This window comes from Rana temporaria, chromosome 7 (assembly GCF_905171775.1).
Source record: "Rana temporaria chromosome 7, aRanTem1.1, whole genome shotgun sequence".
Lineage (NCBI taxonomy): Eukaryota > Metazoa > Chordata > Amphibia > Anura > Ranidae > Rana > Rana temporaria.
In genome coordinates this window covers 97205597-97226345 of record NC_053495.1, presented here as the reverse complement: position 1 = coordinate 97226345, position 20749 = coordinate 97205597, and the positions used below count along the sequence as shown (strand labels likewise).

Below are 20749 nucleotides of genomic sequence, written 5' to 3'. Positions count from 1 at the left end.
CAGTTAGGAAATATGCTATCAATTAGCCTCTATGGACACGTAAAAATGTGGTGGCAAAGTAATAATATAAAAAGGAAGGCACATTGATTATGAATAGGAATGGCTATAGATTAAATAAAACTTGATTAAAGGGATTATGTCACCAGTCTTCACTTAAATAACGTTTGCAGAAGTTGGAGTCAACAAATGCTAACAGGCAACTTCCCGTTTCTTTACTTTTTTATTTCTGAGGTTCTGAGCAAAGAAAATTTAGCATGAAGCTTTATATTTGGTGTATTGATTATCATATGAGGCTTATTAGAAGAAAAAATTGCTGAAATAGCAACTTCTGTGTAATTTCTGAAACAGCAGCTTCTATGTACTTTCCAGTGCATTTTGCCACATCACATTCCAATCACACTGCCCTTGCGATCTGCAGAGGGTGTCGGTGCAAAGGTAACGACACCTCAAATGCAGGTCGCAAAATTGGTGTGTTTGCCCTAATGTGATATGTTTGCAGTGCATTTCAAAAAGTAGTGCATGCACTACTTTTGGTGTGGTGAGATTTTATCCCATTCAAAATGAATGGGCTAAAATCACACTGCAGAACTGCATGTGAATTGCACAGGAACCACACAGCATTCCTGTGCAATTCCAATGCAGTTCCTAGTGTGAATGGGCCCTAAAAAAAAAAAAAAAAAAGCAAAATATACCAACAACAGACAGGAAAAAAACACAAGGACAGGCCAAGAAACTGTTAAAAACATTTGTACTTATTTTTGGAGGTATTTGTTATTTTACTTACAAGATAACATCCACAAATACTCTAAAAGTAAGTAAGTGAGTGAGTAAAACCTTTTTTAGTTTTAACTTGTCTTTTTTGGTGAGGTTTATTGTTATGTGAAGTCATTTACACCATAGGAAGATAAAAACTGAGTACAAATTGCCACTAATGCACTTTTAACACTAGGGAATGTTTATGTTAACTGTTTCTTCAATTTTTTTATTTGGAAGTGTTAAATAACATAATACACAATAACATGTTAAAAAAAAAAAAGTGCACAGAATTGATATGAATGGGATTGATTACCTAGAAACCCATTCAGATTTAGCAAAATATAAAATTAGTTCCTAATAATCAGAGCAGGTCAAATGAGGACAATAGTAATTCCCAAATGTACTCACTTCTTTGAATGGATCCATTCATATGCTGGGGAGAAGGTTCAGTGATGGGGTGTTAGAAGGTTGGTGTGTTTCTGTCAGAGCCAAAGAGGGTAACAATGGCTGTGTGTGTACATCACACAACTATTATCAAAAAACAGCACCTTGCCTGGCTTTAGCAACCAGATAAAGCTTATATATAGAGCGATACGTTTATTTTACGTTATCTGCTAATAGAGGTAAATTCACATAGCAGTCAAGTTTTTTTTTGTTTGTTTTTTCAGCTTTCTGCGGAATAAGAACGCAACATTGGCAACATTTCAGGAAACCTGATTTAGTTGCAAAATCAAGTTTGCTGAAATTCACCAATCATCACAAATAAAGAATCCAACTGATATTAAAGATTTCCCCCAGATTCCTGTTGTGGGATCTGTAAAAACAAATAAGAGATGGAGGAGCAGGGGCACAGACACAGTATAGCTAGGTATTAACAGAACCTCTCAGAATTATTGGACTGCTATACCGCTTTGCTCAATAATCACAAATAAAAAACAAAAAACTCTTTAACTGAAACCTTTGCAGCAGTATGGAGAAACAACTTTGTTACTCCATACTGCTGCAAAGGTTTCAATTAATGAGTAATTGATCTTCCACTTTAAAGCCCTGTACACACGATCGCTCCATCCGATGAGAACGGTCTGATGGACCGTTTTCATCGGTTAACCGATGAAGCTGACTGATGGTCAGTCGTGCGTACACACCAACGATCGTGTCAGAACGTGGTGATGTAAAACACAACGACGTGCTGAAAAAAACCTAAGTTCAATGCTTCCAAGCATGCGTCGACTTGATTCTGAGCATGCGTGGATTTTTAACCGATGGTTGTGCCTACTAAAGATCGGTTTTTAACTATTGGTTAGAAATCCATCGGTTAAATTTAAAACAAGTTGGCTTTTTTTTAACCGATGGATAAATATCCGATGGCGCCCACACACGATCGGTTTGGACCGATGAAAGCGGTCCATCAGACCGTTCTCATCGGTTTAACCGATCGTGTGTACGCGGCCTTAAGCCCTGTACACACGATCTCCATACTGCTGCAAAGGTTTCAATTAATGAGTAATTGATCTTCCACTTTAAAGCCCTGTACACACAATCTGTCCATCCGATGAGAACGGTCTGATGGACCGTTTTCATCGGTTAACCAATGAAGCTGACTGATGGTCAGTCCTGCCTACACACCATCAGTTAAAAAAATGATTGTGTCAGAACACGGTGATGTAAAACACGACGTGCTGAAAAAACGAAGTTCAATGCTTCCAAGCATGCATCAACTTGATTCTGAGCATGCGTGGATTTTTAACCGATGGTTGTGCCTACTAACGATCAGTTTTTAACTATTGGTTAGGAATCCATCAGTTAAATTTAAAACAAGTTGGCTTTTTTTTAACCGATGGATAAATAACCGATGGCGCCCACACACGATCGGTTCGGACCGATAAAAACGGTCCATCAGACCGTTCTCATCAGTTTAACCGATCGTGTGTACGCGGCCTAAGATGCCTTCTTCAACTAGAATTCACTACACATTATAGCTCTATATACTGTGCATTTATTATGTATCCTCAAACACCTCAAATGCTGTAATTACATTTCACTAATGGGAGTATGTGTTCATCATTATCTCTAAAATACAGTTATTATAACAGTTATTTTAACTACTTTAACCAACTACTACTACGTATAGCTGCTTGGAATAAACTTCTAGCAGAGGTAGTGAGTCAGTCAACAGTATGTGGATTCAAATATGCGTGATACAAACATAGACCTATTTTAAGACAAAAAAGTTAACAAAAAAACAAACAAAAATAAAAACATTTAAAAATGAGACAGACTTGTGGGCCACTTGATCTTGTTCCTGTGTTACTCTATGTTTCTATGTTTCAATAAAAGATCCTCACCATGCTGACACAGATCTCCATAAAATCCTGCATGACAAGCACAGGTGAAGTTGTTGATTGTCTCAATGCATTCGCCATGGCCACTACATGATGTACTATTGCATGATGCTGGCAAGAAAAAAAACATAAAATTGAAATAGAATTTAGTCTCAGACCTGCATGTTTCAATAAGATCATTAACATTGTATGCCTAGCCTCTTGCTCATGGTGCTGCTAGGATCTTGTACTTAACTTCTGGGGATCTAGGGAAGCACAACAGTTTCAGAACGAGAAGAGAGTGTTCCTAAGCTAGTGCATATACCACATTAGCAGGGTTTTAGCAATGCAAATATAAGAGGAAGAAACCATGTAGTCTTTACTGTGAAATAAAAAAGTGAGTGTATTTCTTCAGAGAAAATAACCAGAAATATTGTATGGTCATGGGGAACACTATGTAAGCATCTTTATTAGGCCGCAGAGTGCATGACCGGGCAAGTTTTATCAACAAATAAATATTAGATACTTCAGAAACAATAGCCAGTAATGTTGTACTGACTCTTTGCACTGTATGCAAGCAGCTATAGTAGGCCACAGCTTAAGAAGGATTGAGCATGTAGATTTTAATTAATAACGCACGTTAAAACATATTATTTTACATAAAAAAGCCCATATTATTGTGCATACTCAGTTCACGTTAAATAAACAGCTTAAGTAGAATGCAATTTCAGAGGTAGACACCAGTCCGGTTTTAATGAAGAAATTAAAATTAGAGTGTATTTTGACAGCAAAAAAAGTAAAAAAAAATGATACAGACTTGATGCATGCTATGTAAGCAGTTTTAGTAGGCCACCGTTTCACATGGAGACAGCGGGTAAGTTTTTATAAAGAAATCAACATTAGAAATTTTTATTTCACTCAAAAGTCAAAACTATTGTACAGACTTGATGTACACTATGTAAGCAGCTTTATTGGGTCACAGTTTCTAAGGTAGACACCAGGCAGTTTTTAATCAAGAAATAACAATTTGATGGTTTTATTTCAAAGGTAAAGCCACACAAATTGAATAGTCAATGCAAGCTATGCAAGCAGTTTTAGTAGGCTTCCATTTTTGAGGGAGAGGTTTTAATCAAGAAATCAGCATGATAGTAAATTATTTCACAAAAAAAGACTGGATGCACACTATGTAATTGGCTTTAGTAGGGCAAGGTTTTAGGCCTCATACACGCGACCAAACATGTCTGCTGAAACTGGTCCGCTGGAACCATGTCTGCCGGACATGTCCGATCGTCAGTATGACTCATCGGACATGTCCGCTGGCCCGAGAACCCGCGCATTGCGTCCAAGTGATTCGACGCATGCGTGGAAGCATTGAAATTCCGGGTTCGCGCACGTCACCGCGTCATCGTCGCCGCCACGTCACTGCGTCGTCACCGCGTCGTCTGTCCGCGGGAAATTTGGTCTGATGGTGTGTACAGCCATCAGACCAAATGATCCCAGCGGACATGTCTGATGAAAACGGTCCGCGGACCGTTTTCATCGGACATGTTGGGTGGTGTGTACGAGGCCTAAGGCCTCGTACAGACGGACGGACTGTCCGCTGAAAACGGTCCACCGGACCGTTTTCAGCGGACATGTCCGCCCGGAGATTTCCCAGAGATTTCTGTCTGATGGTTGTACACACCATCAGACAGAAATCCCCGCGTACACGATACGCATGCGAGGGATGGCGAGGGATGGCGGCCGATCGGACATGTCCGGTGAGTCTGTACAGACGACCGAACATGTCCGACGGATAGGCTTCCAGCGGACATGTTTCTTAGCATGCTAAGAAATTTTTGTCCGCTGGAAAACGGTCGGCTGGACAAATGTCCGCTGGAAACCTGTCCGGTCGGCCGTACACACGACCGAACATGTTTGCTGAAACTGGTCCGCGGACCAGTTTTAGCAGACATGTTCGGTCGTGTGTACGGGGCCTAAGAGGTAGAAACCAGGTAAATTGTATTTAGGAAATGAAAATAATAGTGTTATGTCAGAAAAATAAATCATAAAAAAATATGCAGACTCAATGCACCTTATAGAGCGTTATTAGGTCACATCTTTAGAAAGAGAATCTAGGCAGGTTTTAATCAAGGAATAAAACTTTGGAGTGTTTTATTTTGCAGAAAAAAAAGCCACAAAAATTGTACATGCGACCTACACTATTTAAAGTTGTTGTAAACCCTTACAATTTACTTTTTACTACAGGTAAGGCTTACCTGGCGCAACACCAGATATCTCCTAAACCTGCACGATTTAGGAGATATCCCCTGTATCAGCATGTGCCGATGTCATCACAGCGTCGGAGCCTGCGATACTCGGAGGTAACTCTGGGAGCGATGTTGCCCGCTGGAGCTGTGTAATGGGACCGCTGCGGGGGCTTTGATCTAAGGTGAATATTTCATAATGAGCTAGGATGCTATACATACGAGCATTTCTAGCTCATTATGCCTTTGTCTTCTAGGTTTATCTTTTTGTGGGTTTACAACCACTTTAAGTTGCCTACTAGGCCACAGTTCCAGAGGAAAGCACAAAGTATATTTGAATCAAGGAATCCAAATTAGTAGGGTTGTCCCGATACCACTTTTTTTTAGGACCGAGTACAAGTACCGATACTTTTTTTCAAGTAGTCGCCGATACCGAATACCGATACTTTTTTTAAATGTGTCCCCAAATGCAGCCATGTCCCCCCCATATGCAGCGATGTCCCCCACATATGCAGCCATGTCCCTCTAACCATGTCCCTCACATATGCAGCCATGTCCCTCTAGCCATGTCCCTCACATATGCAGCCATGTCCCTCTAGCCATGTCCCTCACATATGCAGCCATGTCCCTCTAGCCATGTCCCTCACATATGCAGCCATGTCCCTCTAGCCATGTCCCTCACATATGCAGCCATGTCCCTCTAGCCATGTCCCTCACATATGCAGCCATGTCCCTCTAGCCATGTCCCTCACATATGCAGCAATGTCCCTCTAGCCATGTCCCTCACATATGCAGCAATGTCCCTCTAGCCATGTCCCTCACATATGCAGCAATGTCCCTCTAGCCATGTCCCTCGATGCGGCGGCGCGATGCAGCGGCGGGGGGGGAAAGTATTCTATTTAGGTATCGGGGGTATTTGCGCGAATACGAGTACTCGCGCAAATACTCGGTATCGGTCCCGATACCGATACTGGTATCGGTATCTGGACAACCCTACAAATTAGAGTGTATTATTTCATAGGAAAAAGCTACGAAACAATCAGCAGGTTTAGCCACTTTCTGACCGCACTATAGCCAAAAGACGGCTACAGTGCAGTCGTCCAGTTCTGGGAGGGCATCTATGGACGACCCAGGGCACACTCTGTGATCGCTGTGCCCTTTTTGTCACAGCTGATCACAGATTGATGTAAAGGGCCAATCACAGCGGCCCTTTACCATGTGATAAGCTGTGTCCAATCACAGCTGATCCCATGTAAACAAATGCTGTTTATCGGCATTTCCTTTTCTCAGCGCTGTCCCTGTGTGAGGAAAGCAAAGTCAATAACAAGAAATCCTGTGGCAGCACAAATTTACACTGATAATCAGTGCAGCCCCATCAGTGTCAATCAGTGCCCATCAGTGCAACTTATTAATGTCCATCAGTACAGCCTCATCATTGTGCATCAGTGCAGCCCCATCAGTACAGTGCTTCATGACCAGGCAATTGTCATTCAAAGTTCAAAAGCACTGAAAGCTAAAAATTAGCCTGGTCAGGAATGGTGGTGAATATGCCCAGTAGGCAGCAGTATCAGTGATAGACACCAGGCAGGTTTTAGTCAAAAAAGCAGCGTACTTTTTTTATTTAAAATAAACTGTTTTGCTAGACCCCATTTTCAGAGGGGAAGACCAGGCAGGTGTTAATGGGGGAAAAAAATTAAAGCATTTTATTATTATTAGTAGCTGTGGCAGTAGATGAATTAAAGCTGTGGTGCTTTTGTGCAACTTACCAATGTGGTGATTTGTTGCAATAAGAGCAATACACTGCAAAAGGGATTCAGACAATGCATCTACTGGAAGAATCTCAGGCAACTCACACCAAGCTTCAGACGGGAACAGAAACCCTGAAGTAATAGATCTGTCAGTTTAATTTTACCGCAACAGTGCAGTTAGGCAGCAGGTATAGGATTAGTGGAGACACACTTGGCAGCAGGTAGTGAATCAGTGGAGTCAGACTGGACAGTAGGCAGAGACCTAGTGGAGGCATGCTGACTTTGCTAAATAACAGGTGGAGAACCACCAGGATCAAGTTTGACAGCAGATAAAAGAACAATGGGATACAACTTGGCAGCAGACTGAATATCAGCAGAGTTAGTTGGCAGCAGATGGAGTGTCTGCAGAGTCAAGCTGGGCCACAGGCAGAAAGTCTACAAAGTCAGGCTGGAGGACCAGGTCAGGGTACAGGCCTTCTAAAGCATCTAAAGGGTGCATGAGCTCTGGAGTACGGTCAGGGTGCACAGTCTTTATAACAAAGGTGGGCAGAAACGCTTTTGGAATAGTATTATTGTAAAACCACTGAGTCAGCAGCTTGGAAAAGTGGCCGAGGGCCTTACTTTCCAGCAGGTCTGTCCCAGGGATGGATGGTACTTCTTATGGAGACAGTGGAAGGTGTTGATGCAGAAAATTAAGACTGGGGTTCAGGAGATGGCAGCAGCCAGAGCAGGAGCTGACACAGGAACAGATTGGCATAAGACTTGCACAGTGACGGGCTGAGCTAGAACCATAGCTCCCAACTGTCCCTGATTTTGAGGAACTGTCCGTCATTTGGAGCAATGCCCCTCTGTCCCTCTTTCCCCCTCATTTGTCCTTCATTTTGGCCCGCATTTGTAAATTTTAAATGCCAATATAAAAAAATATTAATGGTAAAAAATAGCCCTTGTGGATTTAAATAACCTTTTTTTTTTGTTAATTCTCCTTTAAGGGGGTGTTTCCGGGGACGTGTCCTATGACTACATACATTTGCTAGTGGGTCTCCCTCATACCCATCTCAAAATGTTTGGAGGTATGCTAGAACCGCTAATGTGGAACCACACAGGTCTGGAGGCAATAGCCCAAAAATAGTCTGGACTGGAAGGGCTGGCACAGAGACAGGCTGGACTGGAGTGGCTGGCAGAGAGAAAGGCAGGACAGGAGAGGCTAGCACTGAAACTGGCTGGACTGGAGAGGCTTTCACGGAGACAGGCTGGACTGGAAAGTTTGGCACACAGACAGGCTTGCATGGAGCGACTGGCACAGAGACAAGATGTACCAGAGCAGCAGGCATGGAGAAATGCTGGACTGAAGCAGATAATACAGAGACAGTCTGCATTAGAGCATCTGGCACAGAAACAGGCTGGACTAAAACATCAGGCATAGAGACAAGCTGGATTTGATGAGTAGGCATGGAGACAGGCTGGAATGGAGCAGTTATATGATCATGATAAATGTTCTGTGATGATAAATATTATTTAGACCTGTCACCATTAGAGATGTATAGAACGGTTCGCCGGCGAATAGTTTGCGACGATTTTCGCTTGTTCGCGTTCGCCGTCGCCGGCGAACATATGCGATGTTCGACCCGCCTCCTATTACTGTAATTAACATTGAGCAAACTTTGACCCTCTACCTCACAGTCAGCAGACACATTCCAGCCAATCAGCCGCATACCCTCCCTCCCTGCCCCTCCCACCTCTAGGGCAGCATCCATTTTAGATTCATTCTGAACCTGCATTCTTAGTGAGAGGAGGGACAGTGTTGCTGCTGCTGATTTTATAGGGAAAACGGTAGCTAGGCCAGTGTACTCCAGTCCTGAAAGACTCATCTGATCTCTGCTGTTAGAACAGCACCCCAAACAGCCCTTGTTAGGGCTAATCAATCAGTCTGCTTTTTTTTTTCTCTGTAATCTGTGCTGCGTGGTTTACAGAGAGAGACAGAGAGAGAGAGTGTAATTTTTTGGAGTTAGGCAGGCTAGTCAGTTAATGTTACAGTGTGTTGAGGATATATATACATCCCAAGAGTTGTACATATATTTATACACTGTGGCCCAGATTCACGAAGCAGATACGACGGTGTATCTCGAGATACGCGGCGTAAGTGTAGATGTGCGCCGTCGTATCGATGCGCGGTACCCACAGAAGCACATACACGTGAACTTAGGCTTCACCCGTCCAACGCAACTGTCCTCCGCCGGCGAAACTTAGGCGCATATTTAGGCTAGGCGTATTCTTCGTTCCCATTGATTAGCTATTCAATTATGCAAATGAGGGCGAAATGCCGATTCACATGCGTACGATTGTCCGTCGTAGGCTACGCGCGGTGCGCGTAAGCTGCTAGCCCGATCTAAAGTTACCCTTCATAAAAGCAGGGGTAACTTTGCAACGGACTTGCACAGGTCAGCTGGAGAGCAGCAACAGCAGCAGCGTGACAGAGGAGCTGAGCAACAACACTTGCAGGACAACACATCTGTGTGCCAACATGTCAGGGGCAGCCGTGGTCATAGTACTACGGCGTCTACGAGCACGCAGGAGGAGGAGGAGGGCACAGGAGAGGGTACCCCGAGATCGCATGGACCTCTTTGGCATGGTGGAATCGGAGGTGTTTCGCTTGTTGAGATTTGACACTGAAGCCATCATGGAAATAGTACGATCCCTGCAGGATGACCTCACCAACCCAACACATCGATCACAAGCAGTGCCGCCACTGCTCAAGGTCATGGCAACCCTGCATTTTTTGGCCAGTGGATCATTTCAAAGAACCAGTGGAAATTTGGCTGGGATGTCCCAATCCACAATGAGTAGGTGCGTGCACCAAGTTGTACCCGCCATCCTGAGACGGATGTCCCACCACATTGTGAGACCCACCCAGGAGGTCCAGCAGATGAAGGCAAGAACCGATTTCTATAAAATAGCCAGATTTCCACGCACTGTGGGGGCCATTGATTGTTCTCACGTGGCACTCCAGGCCCCCCGTGACGCTGAGCATATGTACCGTAACAGGAAGAATTGGCATTCCATTAATGTACAAGTAATAACCGATGCTCAAGGCCTCATATGGCACGTCTGTGCTAAACACCCTGGAGCCACCCATGACAGCTTTATCTACCGGCAAAGCGACATCCCAAGACAATTTGAAGAGAACGTGTATGGGGACAGCTGGCTGGTTGGTGAGTGACATGGGTGTCAGGCATTACTGTCCCCCCCCCATGATGCTGACATCACGAGGGGCACATGCATGACTAACATCCTCCTGTCTTTTCCCTTACAGGTGACTCTGGATATGCCCTGGGACCCCATCTCATGACTCCATTCCGGAACCCACAAACACCAGGAGAAAGAAGCTACAATGAGGCTCATATACGTACCCGGGGAGTGGTGGAGCGCACGTTTGGCCTCCTGAAGTCACGTTTCCGATGCCTAGATAGGTCTGGGGGTACACTGTTGTATGCCCCAGACTTTGTGTGCCAGATAATCGGGGCATGTTGCATTTTGCACAATTTCGCAATGAGAAGGGGCCTGCAGATTGAAGTCCGTCATGACCTGACCCCCGAACCAGACATTCCCCCCCCACCCGAGGGTCCCCCGTCTGCAGAGGGAAGAGCAGTCAGGAGATGCCTCGTGGAAGGCTTATTTTCACGTGCAACACGCACATGAAACATGTCACAATGCTAATGCACGCATGCACCCCACTGTGGTCCCTAACACACCCCCCCCCCCCAAACACCAATAAATTGGATTAGACCGAAGTACACCGTGCGGTACTTGGGAGCAGCAACGCCACGTCAAGGCTCCAATTATGTTGCTGTATGTTTTTCAGAAAATATTTGTCAATATATATATCCCAAATAAAAATAAAATAAATACAACTCCAATCGAGTATCATAATAAACAAATATCACTCATATCATGAGTATCAATTAATAACCAAAAATCAAATAGAATATAAAAATAAAATAATATAAATGGCACTCATCTGGCCCGACGTGTACTACGCCTAGTGCCAAGGCTCCGTGCCCTCTGTTGCCTGGGGGCAGCCGCGGGTGGGGGGGGTGGGTCATTGGGAGGAGGAACATCCCCCGGTCTCTCCCTGGCTGCCTGGATACCCTCTAAAGCCAGGGCTATGCGGGTGAGGACCGCAGTGGCCTGATTCCCCACCGCCTCAATGGCTGCTGTATTGGCCTGTATGGCCACTCCCAGGCTCCTCACCTCTGCCACAAGGCCTGAATTAGTGTCATCCAGGTCCCTAACGCAGGTCACCAACGCAGTGCTGTTGGCACTGACCTCCTGCACATTTTCACTAATGGTGGCAGTGAAAGCAGCCTGGGTCTGCTGCATGGAGGCCAGGCTGGCTGCCACCCGGCGCATATCACATGCAACAGAACCCACATGTTGGGTCTGCCTGGCCAGGTCCATAGCCAAAGTGGCTTCTAAGGCATCAGGATCACCCCTCGTCTTCCTAATTGCCTTCCTGGGTGCAGGTGAGGCTTGGGGACGAATGTATGGGGAGGACCCTGAGGGAACTTCCCTTAGGGAGGATGGGCTTCCCAAAAGGTCGGAGGCCCTTAGGGGGCTTCCCAAAAGGGTGGAGGCCCTTGGGGGGGTTACAATAAAGTTGGAGTCCCTTGGGGGGGTATCCCCTATGGAGGTATGGGAGGGTCCAGCGACGGTGGTCTCATCCCCCAGATATATGCCATCATCCAGGTGCCCGTGCTCCTCCTCCACTTCCTCTAATGGAGAGGTGTGGACACTGGTATCCTGGGATGGGCTTGGTTGGCCAGCAGCCGAGGATGGGCCCGCTTCATCCTGCACATCTGTGGATGACACAAAACAGTAACATGTTGGTGGACCCACACACTTGTCACATATTTACTCCCCCCCCCCCCACATGCTATACACCAGATAAAAGAAAAAACACACTCACCTGTCCTCAAGGGCTGATCAACTGACTCGAAGCCCTCCAGGCCCTCCACCTGCTCCTTCTCCAGGCACCTGGCAATGACCTCCTCATCAGGTGTCAGTCTTAGTTTCAGGGCTGGTCCACCTCCGGTGCCCCTACTGTGTTTTTTTATCTTGGCCACCTTCTCCTTCACAAGACGCCGCAGGTCGTTGATCTTCTTGGCGATCTTGTCTGGGGTCCGGTTGGCATAGCCAAGGGCACTCACCTCCGCAGCAATCTGTGCCAAGATTTGATCCTTACGGACCTTGCTGGTCGAGCCACTTTCCTTGCCGTGGAGGAACTTGTTATACTTCCTCATGGCATCTATAATCACCGCCTTCTCCTCAATAAGAAAGTTTTTTTTCCCTCCTATCTTTCGTGCCAGCCTCAGACATCTTTTTTGATCTGAACAAAGCAAAAGTAGCCACACCAAACGACCAAAACCAGCAGGTGTACTTTTGCACTTGACTGGCGCATGTCCGGGCGGATTTATGCCCTGGGCGGAAACGGTGGGCTGGGTTATCGTGGGGGGGAATACGATCGGCGAATTGGGGCGCATGCGCAGTGGGACGCGGGGGATGCGATCACGTGACGGCGCATGCGCCGTTCGTTCGGACCTTAATTTGCATGGGGTCACGATTCATTTAAATGGATCACGCCCACCTCCTTCCCAATTTGAATTACGTCGGGTTACGCCATCAAAATTACATTACGATGGCGCATCGCAGCGCGCATTTGCTTGCTGAATAGGCTGCTTGCCTCTCTAAGTTTCGACGGTCTAGTGTATCTGCATTGCGATACGCCCGCCTATTGATGCGCTGAGCTTCGTGAATCTGGGCCTGTATATTTGTAAAAGAAAGTGATCTGTTTGGAATCCAAAACCTAGACCGTGCCCCCATCCCTGTAGTCATATATAACAAAAGGAAATTGGGTTGTGGGACTTTAAATGGGGCATGGACGGGTTTGTAAGTTTATTAAGGATATCAACAGTGGGAGATCTATCACAGTCCCATCAAGGGAAATCTCTGTGGTCAAGGATAATGCTTAGTGATCAATCCGAAAATAAATTGAAGGAGTCAAATATAAACTTAATAATATAATGTGTATCATAATAAATAATACAGAGATCATGCATACAAAGGCATAATACATGTAGTCATAGAATATTGATATAAAATATTAAAAAATCCAGGACATGACCATTAAAAGCAATCACAATAAATTGACATATAGATACAGTAGACATGATTATCCAATAAAGTTGGTGGATGTAAACAATATGGTAATAGAACACATAATTTGGCAAGCTTGATCTTGGCATCCCTGAGCATAGACTCGACGCGCGTTTCTTGGCGTTTAAAGACAGTCATCAGGAGTGGGGTGCATAGCAATAAGCTAGAGAGAAAAAGGAGGGGGGGGAAAGGGATGAACATACAGGTGAGTAGGTGCAATCTTATCATGGTAGCAGCATAAGCGAGTTTGGTTGTGTGGTATATTACCTTTATGTTGGGCCAAAAGTGAAGTAAACATTTGAGTTCCAAACTAAGGAGTGGAATGATGGTCCTGGAATGAAATGTCTCCCCCGGAGTTGAAGCAGGGACATCTCCCCCTTAGTCCAGGGACAGACCAGCAAATGAGAAGAGCCGAGGACAGAAAGACGTGGGACAGCAGTCAGATGAGGCAAAAGCAGCCACAGCACAATGCCAAAGGGTGAGGCGGGCGCACATGGGGCACACATTTGAGTACTGGTAAAGAAAAAAAGTGAATGAATGAGGTTATCAATCACTATGGGGTACTGGGGTATGGGTCCTATATAGGAAAAATCAATTACCAGTGAGTGTGGATACATGGAGCCTCTCATCAGATGGGAATGTGTGAAGTGAAATTGCCGGGGCCATCCGAACTAAATACCCACATCCTGGGGGCGTGTCCCCACTAACGTCATGCATCATCGCATTGGGCCAGACAATGGGATGGGAAAAAGACCTCAGTGGGCGTTCACCCATCTAGTCAGCCATGCGGGATGGAAAAGCCATGCAGCAATCAATGGCGTCCTAGAACGCCCTGAATGCAGCATGCTAGCATGACGCTGATGCGCCGAAAGTCCGCCCCGTGCTGTCCCACGTCTTTCTTTCCTCGGCTCTCCTCATTTGCTGGTCTGTCCCTGGACTAAGGGGGAGATGTCCCTGCTTCAACTCCGGGGGAGACATTTCATTCCAGGACCATCATTCCACTCCTTAGTTTGGAACGCAAATGTTTACTTCACTTTTGGCCCAACATAAAGGTAATATACCACACAACCAAACTCGCTTATGCTGCTACCATGATAAGATTCCACCTACTCACCTGTATGTTCATCCCTTCCCCCCCCCCCTCCTTTTTCTCTCTAGCTTATTGCTATGCACCCCACTCCTGATGACTGGCTTTAAACGCCAAGAAACGCGCGTCGAGTCTATGCTCAGGGATGCCAAGATCAAGCTTGCCAAATTATGTGTTCTATTACCATATTGTTTACATCCACCAACTTTATTGGATAATCATGTCTACTGTATCTATATGTCAATTTATTGTGATTGCTTTTAATGGTCATGTCCTGGATTTTTGAATAGTTTATATCAATGTTACTATGACTACATGTATTATGCCTTTGTATGCATGATCTCTGTATTATTTATTATGATACACATTATATTATTAAGTTTATATTTGACTCCTTCAATTTATTTTCGGATTGATCACTAAGCATTATCCTTGACCACAGAGATTTCCCTTGATGGTACTGTGATAGATCTCCCACTGTTGATATCCTTAATAATCTTACAAACCCGTCCATGCCCCATTTAAAGTCCCACAACCCAATTTCCTTTTGTTATACACTGTATAGTTTAGTTAGATTAGAGGTGCAGGTTGCTGTGTAATATAAAGGGGTCCAATGGTGCAGGGTGCTATGTAAAGGGGCCCAGAGCTGTGGGGTGCTGTGTAATGTAAGGGGCCCAGTGGTGCAAGCTGCTGTGTAATATAAAGGGGTCCAGTGGTGCTGGGTGCTATGTAGAGGGGCCCAGAGCTGTGGGGTGCTGTGTAATGTAAGGGGCCCAGTGGTGCAAGCTGCTGTGTAATATAAAGGGGTCCAGTGGTGAGATCTGGTGTGGAATTTCTGATCAGAAGTGGAATTTTTTGAATACAAGTGGAAGAGTAAAAAACCAGGATTTGCTTTTAGCTGCTTTTAACTGTTTCTGCTGCAAGTGTTCAATTGTTTGTCTTTTTTTCTCTGACACTTTTTAAACAGCTTTTTTTTTCTTTTTTTTCCCTTTCTGCTAATTAAGGGGAGTGTTTAATTGTTAACAGGGGAGTGTATAATTGTTAACAGGTGAGTATATACGTGTCTGTAAAAACTCCATAAGAGCTGGCTCCTTGCTGAGATCTGGTGTGGAATTTCTGATCAGAAGTGGAATTTTTTGAATACAAGTGTAAGAGTTAAAAACCAGGAGTTTAAAACAAGAGTTAAGACAGGAGTCTTCTAAAACTGTAAGTATCATCTTAATCTTCATACAAGTAATTATATTGTAACTGGGAAATGAGTGCTAGCAGGGTTGAAGGTTTTGCTCAGTGCACAGCGTGTCACATGTATGCAAAATTGGTGCAACAGCTCCAAGATGGATACCGCTGTGACAGATGTGAGCAGGTTGCCCTTCTGGAAGCTCGTATTAGAGATCTGGAGGAGCAAGTTGCAACACTGGGTAGAAATGACAACCTTGAAAGGGGTTCTCTGCTCGCTGAGCAAGTGGTCAGTAAGGTTGATGTGGAGGGTGGAGGGGCAAGTCAGGATTATCAGATAGGGAGATGGGTTAATGCAGTTAGAGGGAGTGGAAGGGGCGTGAAGAAATGGAAGGCCAGTCCTGTATTTGTGCATCAAAACAAATTTGCCAAGTTGGGTGATGATGTGGAGGTGGCAAACACAGAGGTGGCAGCCCTAGATGTTACTGCTACCCCTAACAGCCGGGAGAGCAACCCATCTAGTAGAGGTGGGGAGGGGAGTGCAGGTAGGCCTAGACAGTTGGTGGTAATAGGGGATTCTATAATCAGAAGGACTGATAGAATAATTTGTCGCCAGGATCGCTTCAACCGAATGGTTTGCTGTCTCCCTGGTGCCAGGGTTCGGCATGTGGTGGACCGGGTGAATAAATTACTGGGAGGGGCTGGGCATGACCCAGCTGTCTTGGTCCACGTTGGAACCAATGACAGTATACATGGAAGGTGGAGGCTCCTTAAAAATCAATTTAAAGAACTAGGCTGCAAGATGAAGGGAAGGACCTCCAAGGTGATATTCTCTGAAATATTGCCTGTGCCATGCGCAACACAGGAAAGGCAGGGGGAGATTAGAGAGCTGAATGCATGGCTAAAGACCTGGTGTAGGAAGGAGGGATTTGGGTTTCTAGAGCACTTGGCTGACTTTTCATTGGGGTGCAACCTATATGCTAAAGACGGTTTGCACTTGAATGGAAGGGGGTCTGCTGTGCTGGGGGAGAGGTTTATGGGAATGCTGGAGGAGTATTTAAACTAGGATTGAGGGGGAGGGTGAATTAGAATTACATCGAGCAGACAGGTCAGTTAGTGGTCAGACATTAATGGAGAGTGGAATGGGGATAGATGGGGGAAGGGTTATGGCAGGTGACAAGAAAGTTCCCATGTTGCAAACAGCCATTGGAAATAATAGTGCCATTTGTACTACTATAAATTATATGAAAAACACCAGAGAAAAATGTAACAATACATTTAAGTGTTTGTTCACCAATGCCAGAAGTCTGCCAAGCAAAACAGGTGAGCTGGAAGCTCTGGTGCATGAGGAGAGCTATGATGTAATCGGTATTGCTGAAACTTGGCTTCAATCCTCACATGACTGGGCTATTAATATTCCTGGCTATGCTCTCTTTCGGAAAGACAGGGTAAAAAGGAAAGGTGGAGGGGTCTGTCTCTATGTGAGAAGTGACCTCAAAGCAAGCGTGAAAGAGAACCTGGTTGATGGAGAGTGTGATGAGGCTGAAGCATTATGGGTGGAACTGCATACAGATGTGCGTAGTTCAAAATTAATCATTGGAGTTTGTTATAAACCACCCAATGTTAATGAGGAGGTGGAGACTCAGCTCCTTGCACAGATGGAAAGGGCTGCAAGGTCTGGGACGGTGATAATAATGTTGGATTTTAACTACCCAGAAATTGACTGGATTAATGGCACTTCTGGGACAGTTAAAGGACAAAAATTTAAAAACCTATTGCAGGACAATTTTATGGTGCAGTTTATTGAGGCCCCAACTAGGAATGATGCCCTGTTGGACCTGATAATCTCAAACCATGCAGAGCTTATTACTAATGTTCAGATAAAGGAACACCTGGGTAGCAGTGATCATAACATGATTTCATTTAATGTTAACTATAAGCAAGAAATACATACAGGAAATATTAAAACACTACATTTTAAGAGAGCAAATTTTCCAAGGATGAGGGCTGCTCTCCAGGACTTGGACTGGGAGGGAATATTGGCACAGCTGAACACAGAACAGAAATGGGAATTCTTCAAAAAGACTGTGTGGAACCTCACTGCAAAGTATGTTCCCATGGGCAATAAGTTTAAAAGGCAAAAAATAAAACCTATGTGGCTCACGGTCAAAGTTAAAAAAGCTATAAACAATAAGAAAGTAGCTTTTAAAAAATATAAAAATGAAGGAACACTAGTGTTGTTTAAATGTTACAAAGAATATAACAGGATATGCAAAAAGGAAATCAAGGATGCAAAAATTCAAAACGAACGACAGATTGCAAAAGATAGTAGGACAAACCCCAAAAAATTCTTTAAATATATTAATAGTAAAAAGGTGAAGTCTGAGCATGTAGGCCCCTTACAAAATAATCTAGAGTGGGTGACTGGGGACAAAGAGAAGGCAAATGTATTAAATGTTTTCTTCAGCTCTGTGTATACAATGGAGCATGGGGGAGCTCATGTCCAAAATGGGGGTGGGAGTGACACAGCCTCAAATCCACAATGGCTCAAAAGTGATATGGTCCAGAAATATTTAGACAGAATAAAGGTGGATAAAGCACCTGGACCTGATGGCATCCATCCACGGATCCTAGGTGAGTTGAGCTCTGTCATTTCAAAGCCACTGTATCTAATATTTAGGGACTCATTAAAGACAGGAATAGTACCACTGGATTGGCGCAGGGCTAATGTGGTGCCCATATTTAAAAAGGGAACAAAGTCTTTACCAAGTAACTATAGACCTGTTAGTTTAACTTCTATAGTTGGGAAGATACTGGAACGTTTAATAAAAGACCACATGGATGAGTTCTTGCTGGAAAAAAACTATTTAAGCAGCAGACAACATGGATTCATGAAAGACAGAAGTTGTCAGACAAACCTGATTTCCTTTTATGAAGAGGTAAGTAAAACCCTGGACAGAGGCGTGGCTGTGGACGTGATATATTTGGATTTTGCAAAAGCGTTCGATACAGTTCCGCACACATGGCTCATGTGTAAGGTAAGGTCTACAGGATTGGATATATCAGTTTGTAAATGGATAGAAAACTGGCTGAAAGACAGAATTCAGAGAGTCGTGGTTAATGATTCTTACTCTGAATGGTCCAAGGTTATCAGTGGTGTACCCCAAGGTTCAGTGCTGGGACCCTTACTTTTCAATATATTTATAAATGATATTGGGTCTGAGATCAAAAGTAACATTTCTGTCTTTGCAGATGACACCAAGCTATGCAGTGGAATAACGTCCTTGCAGGATGTCTCCAATTTACAAGCCGACCTCAATGCTCTGTCTAATTGGGCGACTAAGTGGCAGATGAGGTTTAATGTAGATAAATGTAAAGTTATGCACTTGGGGGCTAAGAATATGCATGCATCATACATACTAGGGGGAGTACAACTGGGGGGATCTGTAGTGGAGAAGGATCTGGGGGTTTTAGTTGATCATAAGCTCAATAATGGCATGCAATGCCAAGCTGCGGTTTCCAAAGCGAGCAAAGTCCTTTCTTGTATTAAGAGAGGTATGGACTCCAGAGACAGAGATATAATTTTGCCCCTGTACAAATCATTAGTAAGACCTCATCTGGAATATGCAGTTCAGTTTTGGGCACCAGTTCTCAAAAAGGACATCGGAGAACTGGAGAAAGTGCAGAGAAGGGCAACCAAACTGATAAGAGGCATGGAGGAGCTCAGCTATGAGGAAAGATTAGAGGAACTGAATTTATTCACTCTTGAGAAGAGGAGAATAAGGGGGGATATGATCAACATGTACAAATATATAAAGGTCCATACAGTGAACTTGGTGTTGAGTTATTCACTTTACGGTCAACACTGAGGACAAGGGGGCACTCTTTACGTCTAGAGGAAAAGAGATTTCACCTCCAAATACGGAAAGGTTTTTTCACAGTAAGAGCTGTGAAAATGTGGAACAGACTCCCTCCAGAGGTGGTGCTGGCCAGCTCAGTAGATTGCTTTAAGAAAGGCCTGGATTATTTCCTAAATGTACAGAATATAACTGAGTACTAAGATTTGTAGGTAAAGTTGATCCAGGGTAAATCCGATTGCCTCTCGGGGGATCAGGAAGGAATTTTTTCCCCTGCTGTAGCAAATTGGATCATGCTTTCCTCTGGATCAACTGTGGGTATGGAGTTGGGTGTATAGGATTTTACTGTGTTTTTTATTTTGTTTTTTTATTTTTTGTGGTTGAACTGGATGGACTAACTATGGTGCTGGGTGCTATGTAGAGGGACCCAGAGCTGTGGGGTGCTGTGTAATGTAAGGGGCCCAGGCTCACAGTGTAAACTGTGCCCACCTGCCAGTGCCACATCTCATCTATCTTGTGTTGGCACAGTTGATAAGATATAAAAACAAAATTCACTGCAATACATAATAGTAGTCATTTGTCTGCCAGGGTGTCTTTGCCTCACAGGGTAAACTGTGCCCACCTGCCAGTGCCACATCTCATCTTTATTGTGTTGGCACAGTTGATAAGATATAAAAACAAAATTCACTGCAATACTAAATAGTAGTCTTTTGTCTGCCAGGGTGTCTTTGCCTCACAGGGTAAACTGTGCCCACCTGCAAGTGCCACATCTCATCTATATTGTGTTGCCACAGTTGATAAGATACAAAAACAAAATTCACTGCAATACTAAATAGTAGTCTTTTGTCTGCCAGGGTGTCTTTGCCTCACAGGGTAAACTGTACCCACCTGCCTGCCAGTGCCACATCTCATCTATATTGTGTTGGCACAGTTGATAAGATATAAAAACAAAATTCACTGCAATACTAAATAGTAGTCTTTTGTCTGCCAGGGTGTCTTTGCCTCACAGGGTAAACTGTGCCCACCTGCCAGTGCCACATCTCATCTATATTGTGTTGGCACAGTTGATAAGATATAAAAACAAAATTCACTGCAATACTTAATAGTAGACTTTTGTCTGCCAGGGTGTCTTTGCCTCACAGGGTAAACTGTGCCCACCTGCCAGTACCACATCTCATCTATATTGTGTTGTCACACCCCAGATGATACGGTCGTTGCTTCATTGTGAACAGACCAAAAGCGATCGGCTGGATAATTTTGAATAGAAAAAACATTAATTTTCTTTGTGATAATCTAAGGAGATCATTAAAGCCTACTAGGAATCATTGTTTTCTGGGTTACTTAACTG

At 44.3% G+C, this 20749-nt stretch overlaps 1 protein-coding gene and 1 long non-coding RNA gene across 4 annotated transcripts in view; one reads left to right on the top strand and one right to left on the bottom strand.

The window, feature by feature from the left end:
* The window catches only part of SELL (selectin L), a 195627-nt gene that overhangs the window by 115711 nt on the left and 59167 nt on the right, over positions 1 to 20749 (bottom strand). For all 3 annotated transcript variants that reach the window (XM_040359713.1, XM_040359715.1, XM_040359714.1), the window contains exon 4: positions 3102 to 3209. In XM_040359713.1, the coding sequence (XP_040215647.1) occupies positions 3102 to 3209 (108 nt within the window). The remainder of the gene's footprint in view (positions 1 to 3101; positions 3210 to 20749) is intronic.
* On the top strand, positions 14189 to 14768 carry LOC120945519. The gene is made up of 2 exons (XR_005750595.1): positions 14189 to 14333; positions 14440 to 14768. It is a non-coding gene; the product is annotated as an uncharacterized LOC120945519 (long non-coding RNA).